This window comes from Leptonychotes weddellii, chromosome 15 (assembly GCF_054177405.1).
Source record: "Leptonychotes weddellii isolate Sample4059 chromosome 15, ASM5417740v2, whole genome shotgun sequence".
NCBI classification, from domain to species: domain Eukaryota; kingdom Metazoa; phylum Chordata; class Mammalia; order Carnivora; family Phocidae; genus Leptonychotes; species Leptonychotes weddellii.
The window spans coordinates 15,002,786-15,009,475 of record NC_138383.1 but is presented as its reverse complement, the minus strand read 5'-3'; the positions used below and the strand labels follow the sequence as shown (position 1 = coordinate 15,009,475).

Genomic DNA, 6,690 nt, shown 5'->3' with positions numbered 1-6,690 from the left:
GAATGAAGCGGGGGAAATTGGAGGGGTAGACGAACCATGAGAGACGATGGACTCTGAAAAACAAACAGGGTTCTAGAGGGGAGGGGGGTGGGAGGATGGGTTAGCCTGGTGATGGGTATTGAGGAGGGCACATTCTGCATGGAGCACTGGGTGTTATGCACAAACAATGAATCATGGAACACTTCATCTAAAACTAATGATGTATGGGGATTAACATAAGAATAAAAAATAAATAAATAAACAAAAGCAAAAGTGCTGTAAAGGGTACTAAAATATAAAGCGTTTCCTTTTTTGAAAAAAAAAAAAAAAGATTCTCTCTCTTCCTCTGCCCCTGCCCCGTCCCCTGTCTAACAAATAAATCTTAAAAAAGGACTTCATTCAAACTAGTTATGTTCTCACTAGTTACGTTAAGATATACACTCAAGTTAGAGTGCCTCAGTCAGTTGAGCATCTGACTCTTGGTTTCAACTCAGGTCATGATCTCATGGTTCCTGGGACAGAGCCCCATGTGGGGCTCCATGCTCAGCAGGGAGTCTGCTTGAAGATTCTCTCCCTCTGCCCCTCCCCCCACTTGCGTGCTCTCTAAAACAAAAAAATTTTTTAAAAAATCTTTTAAAAAAAAAGATATACACTCAATTTAGGGATAGAGTATTTACTACTGCCTTAAACTACTTCTTTGTTCCCTCCTCTTTTCTTGACCCTTCAATTTATATACATTAGCTGTATTTTTAGATTTTGAATTTGCCAGAGCTTCAGAGAATTTGAATAGTCATTACTACAGATCTGTCAATACTTTTCATCAATACTTTAAAATGTGCACAAAGGGCGCCTGGGTGGCTCAGTTGGTTAAGCAACTGCCTTCGGCTCAGGTCATGATCCTGGAGTCCCGGGATCTAGTCCCGCATCGGGCTCCCTGCTCGGCAGGGAGTCTGCTTCTCCCTCTGACCCTCCCCCCTCTCATGCTCTCTCTCTCTCATTCTCTCTGTCTCAAATAAATAAATAAAATCTTAAAAAAAAAAAAATGTGCACAAATTTATTCTTCATTCACTTAGCACTTATAATGTCTTCAACATATTGTCACATCTATCATCCCTTCCATCCCACCCCGCATTCCTATGAAGCAGGTAAGGCAGGCATTAGTTACGTATTTAAATTAATGTCCTGGTAAAAATCTGCAATGGATTTGTCAAAGTCACAGCAAATTAGATCCAAAACGGAGAGTAGTTACCTGACTCCACATGCACTTTGTTAATATATTGCCCTATTTAATTTCTCTAAAATTCCATTTGGTATAAAGAATACACCACGGTTAAAAAAAAAATTTAAAAGCAGCCCACAAATCCTTATGCAAAAGGTAGCTTTCTGAATATTCAATAGTCAAGAAAATTTCCATGTTTATTCTGTGTCATTAAGAAATATCTGTTCCCCTTTGCCTAACTCTGAGGTGATGTTTTATTAGCTCTCTGGTTTGATACACATACAAACCTGATTCTTATGGATGATACTCACTGATCTGTTCTTCTTGGGTTATTGGCTCCTCATCATCTGGAAGGTAGCGTTTATCAATTGCCTCTTTAATCTGGTTATTGGCTCCTTTAGGATCTAAATCCATAGCCCAAGAGAAATTCATCAGGGCGAGGTGTGTTTGACCTAACTTCTTGTAAACCTAAAAATAAACAGCAGCACTACATTTTTCATTAAGTTGTGAGTTTCAATTATAAAATCCTATACATTAATAATTTAAATAGGCTTCTGATTTACATGCTATAAACCCATTCTGATGAGTAGGCCACTTTCATCCTATAGAAAAACTCAGAGTTAACTTCTGAGTTCCTTCTAATATATTCAGATATTTTCAGAATTCCTTGCCTCTGTCTCTCTGATAGTGAGCTTCCAATAAATCATACTTTGATTGGATCAATGACAACTGAAAGAAATGAACTACAAGCTGCTTGATTAGCATTATGTACACTGATTTTTAAAGGCTATTATATCAACTCTTAACACCTGTCCACTGTTCCCAGCTACCTTCACCAGTTGGCATCTATGGGCCAAGTCTGTAAAGTCTTGACTAGTCTGGTCTTGGAAACCTTGGAAGCCAGTTCTTCTAATTAAGACTACACAGAGCATTAATTTTTTTCTTTTGGGGGATGCCTACATATTTTGTTGATAATTGGAAGCTAAGAGCTTTCCAAGATGTAGTCTCAGTAACGAACTCATGACTGCCAATGGCTGCAAGTGCTAATATACTTCCAAAACCATAGTATGTTTAGGATTATGGTGTGTATGTTCTTGCTCCTTCATCAGGATATCATCTTCTTAAATGTTTTAACTAAATCCATTCTTTATTCCCAGAGCATTTAGTTCAGAGCTCTAGTTGAATTTGCTCAGCAGATGTTGCACAATATGTATTATATTTCTTCTTCAGAAGTATTTGTTATGAAAGTCACAGTTTAGGACCATGGCCCAAATCTTTACCTTTCCTATTAAGAAGTAAACGAGGGATTCTTTGGGAACAATTTGTTTCAATTCTTCAAGTTCTTGTAAAGCAGACTGAAAAAAGCAAAGAAAAACAGAGTAGCAAAATTTTACAAAGTTCTAACTAAGCAAGTGTTTTTATTTGATTTCCCAAATCATCTTAACTAAAGCTTATACTAGATCTTAATTAATGCACTTCCCTATTGCGTTAATTCTTGTTGTGAAAATAAAATGCATGAAAATACTTAAGACAACAGGAACTAAGAAATGGCAGGAATTCACCAGAGTACATGGAGAACACACAGACATGCGGGTGACAATGCTTGCTTTGGTCACCATTTTATTTAAAATAACAATACTCCATTACACTGTGTGTGAAAGAGTTTTGAAAACTAAGTTGCAGAATAAAACAATTCTGAAGTTCTGTTAATATACCGTCTCCCTGATGCAAACACTAAGCTTTGACTACCAACCTGCCATTTTAACTCATGATGAAGAGTCTAAAATTTAACCCTCTGAATTAAGTCAAAACTGTCTAGAAATCTTCTGACCATTGCTAAAGGGTTCGGGAAATTGAGAGAAAAGATAGAGAAATAGATTTTTATTTAAAAGACATGATCAAAAATAAAACTGGTTCCCCAAATGAGATATTGTCCACTTTTCACCTAGCAAATGGACAAAAATAAAAATAAATTGATGTTGCATAAAGTTAGTATGAGAGAGAGGAATCAGGCATTCTCATTACTGAAGGTGGAATTGTAAACTGATGCAACCTGTTTGTGAGGACAATTTAGCATTATCTATTAAGTTAAAAACTGCACCATTGATTCAGCAATCCCGCTGCTAGGAATTTATCTCAGGGATATATTAAAAAAATTCACTAAATCATCTTTATAAGAACATTCGATCCAACATGCTACTGCAAATCACTAGAAGCAATCAAGATGTGTCTAATCACAGTCTAGTTAAATAAACTGTGGTCCATTCTCTATGCAACACTAGATTTATAGGTGCTCAACCATATGTTAAAAGAAAAGAAGCAAAAGCGAGATGCAAAAGAGTAGGTGCAATAATACTATTTCTTTCGTAACAAAACATATATGCCACACATATACCAATAATTATGTGGGTATTCCCACAAATATTTTATATTTATATGAGCATATAAATTTTTCTTTTTTTCTGGCAGAAATCAATACATATATGCCCCATATAAATGGCTTACCTTTGGGAAAGGGATGATTGAGGTAAAAGGGGAGCAGGGACCTTCTATTTTTTCCTTGGTAGCTTTCTCTATTTTTTGAATTTTCTAACATAAATATTATATTTTATTTCTCTTTAATGTCGACAGAGGTTATCTACTTTTCTTCTCTATACCTCTTTGTAGTAAAACAAAATCCAATGTAAGTTAGGTTAAAAAAGAAAAAAAGGTAAGTATCAACTATCCACAGGAGTGTTAAAGTGAAAAGAAGCAAATTATAGAACAGTATGTGTAGTTGCATTAGTTTCCTATTCTGTCATAACAAATTACCACAATTTTGATGGCTTAAGACAAATTTTTTTATCTTATAGTCTGTGCATTAGAAGTCCAATATGAGTCTCACTGGGCTAAAATCAAGGTCCCTTCCTTTGTGCAGGGTATCTGTTTCCCTGCCTTTCTTGGCATCTAGAGGCTGCCCACATTTTTGGGCTTGTAGCCTTCTTCCTCCATCTTCAAAGGCTACAAAGGCTGGTTGAGTCCTTCTCATGCTGCTTCTGACTACAGCTGGGAAAGATCCTCCACTTTTAAGATTCATGTGATTAGACTAGCACCGCCTGAATAATGCAGGATACTCGCCCCAACTCAAGGTCCATATCCTTAATCACATCTGTAAAGTTTCTTCTGCTGCGTAAGGTAACACATTCACAGGTGCTCAGGATTAGGGCATGGACATCCTTGAGGGGTCATTACCCTGCCTACCACAACAGGGTAAGTCTACTGTTAGGTACAATTAAAAATATATAAATAATGAGAAAAAGATCTAAAGAAGTATGTTCTGAGTTGTTAACAATGCTCCTCCCTGGAGGGTCCCCTTATGAGGCACATTCAACTTCGTATTTTCTTATACTTTCATATTATTTGAATTTTTGGGTAACAAGCCTATTACTTTCATAAAAAGCCCCCACAAAGATATAAGGAATAAAGCAGTGATCAAAGAGAGTGGGCTAGTAAAGGTATCAGAGGATTATAGCATTTGGGTAACATAGGGGATTTATTCATTGACTGGTATAAGACTTTAGTATTATTTCTCTAAGAAGGGTATAAAGAATAAGGAACCAATCTTATTTCACAGTTCTAAAAAAGTTTAATACATTCCTACCTGACCCTCCCTTAACCTAAGGCCAAATGTAATTTCCTGGCTTTTGTAAATTGTAGGCATTATCTAAAATAAAAGATTTACATAAAATGTTTTTGTGGGAAGTAGTATGAAAATAGCTGGGTGGTAGGTTCCATGGACTCATTATCACAGTATAGTGATGTTTGAAATTTTCTATAATAAAAAGGAATAAAAAAGAGTAAAGGCAAACACACACACACACACACACTTTCTTGGTGTATTTGTTTCAAGTGCTGTGTTTTTTACACAAGTATGTAAGGGGCTCTGGTGCATCCTTAACACTTCATTGTCTTCCTAATTGCTGGCAGCCCAAGAGAAATAAACTCAAAGTACTGCTGGGCTGAATGGGTCTGAGAATCACATCTGCTAGTCTATGAATGGAAGAATTATGACATATGATAATTCTACGAGGTAGACTGTTCTCTATTCCTTCCATACTATTAAGTATTGTAAAATATACATGGAATAAAGAATCAAGATAAAAGATCCGTGGTCATGGATACTATTTACTTACAATCACTGTTAACACCTGTCAAATGTTACTGACAGGGACTGAAAAAGCCTGTACCACAACGAAGAAATCTGAGACTGATTTTAATATTGCAAAAAAGCAATTTTTACACTTGTTGGGTCTCCAGACTTCTTTACACTCTTAAAGCTTATTGAGGAACCCAAAGAGTTTTTGTTAATGTGGATTATAGCTATCAATACTTACTATATCAGAAATTAAAATGTGAAGGTTTTAAAAATATTTATCCATTAATTTAAAAGTAACAACACCAAACCATCACATGTTAACATAGATAATATTTTTTTAATGAAAAATAACTTTTTCAGAACAATTAAGTCAGTAAGAATAGTGGTACTGCTTAACATTTTTGCAAATCTCTGGTTAAAAGAAAACAGGTGGACTCTCTTATCTGCTTCTGCATTCAATCTGTCATGTAGCTTTTGGAAAATTCTACTGTACATTGGTGAGATGATAAAAGTGAAAAAGGCAAATAACATCTAAATATTATTATGAAAATAGTTTTGACCTTGTAGACTCCTTGAAAGGATTTTTGGGGGCCCCCAGAAGTGCCCAGGCCATACTTTGAGAACCACTGTTTTAAAGAAATCTTAATCAGGACAATGCACCCCAATCCTTCACTGCTCACCACACACAGTTCAGAATGGATAGGTTTTCTTTCTATAACTGCATGTTGTAATTATAAAAATTTCATTTATCATACCTCCCCACCTCAATAATCTAATTACAAAGACTCATTGAGAAACACTGACTAACACAGTATCAGAGTTCTCACTTTTGCCTTAAAGACTTAAGACTTACCTGATATCAATGCAGCTCATTAAATAGGATGGTATTTAGAAGGCTTTTGCCACAGAGAGGTTGCCACCATTTGCTTTTCATTTTTCAAGCCAAGACATTTCAGAAGTAATCAGTAACTTTTTCCTCATACCCCTTTTTATTTTAATAGAGGTATACTGGATGTACCCGTGCATCAAAGTAGGCCTTACAATTTGGCCAAACCCTAAGCTGGTAGTCAAAAATGGCTGTGACCATTATAGCTTCAACAATGGGTCAGATTAGAATTTGGGCTTCTTGAACCAAGAACAGGGCTGATTTATACGGCATACTTCGTAGGTGTGTTGATATTAAAATGGCTTTGAGAATAATAAATTGAATAAAATCCTTCAATTGAAGAATCTGACCACAAATGTAAAGAGATGCAATGAAGCAAAAACATGAAAACAAATGATGAATTACAATTATAGTACCTCAAAGAGCAAGTTAAAAGTTGTAAAGTGTTTCTTAGATTTAAAAGTAGCTTTT

At 35.7% G+C, this 6,690-nt stretch overlaps 1 protein-coding gene across 7 annotated transcripts in view; it reads right to left on the bottom strand.

The window, feature by feature from the left end:
• Nucleotides 1-6,690, bottom strand: part of CDC27 (cell division cycle 27) — a 77,650-nt gene that overhangs the window by 4,209 nt on the left and 66,751 nt on the right. For 4 of the 7 annotated variants that reach the window (XM_081804791.1, XM_081804792.1, XM_081804793.1 and 1 more), the window contains exons 17-18: nucleotides 2,479-2,553; nucleotides 1,510-1,666 (exon numbers count right to left, since the gene is read on the bottom strand). In XM_081804791.1, coding sequence (XP_081660917.1) covers nucleotides 1,510-1,666; nucleotides 2,479-2,553 — 232 coding nt within the window. The remainder of the gene's footprint in view (nucleotides 1-1,509; nucleotides 1,667-2,478; nucleotides 2,554-6,690) is intronic. The other 3 variants (XM_081804795.1, XM_081804796.1, XM_081804797.1) reach the window with 1 other exon arrangement.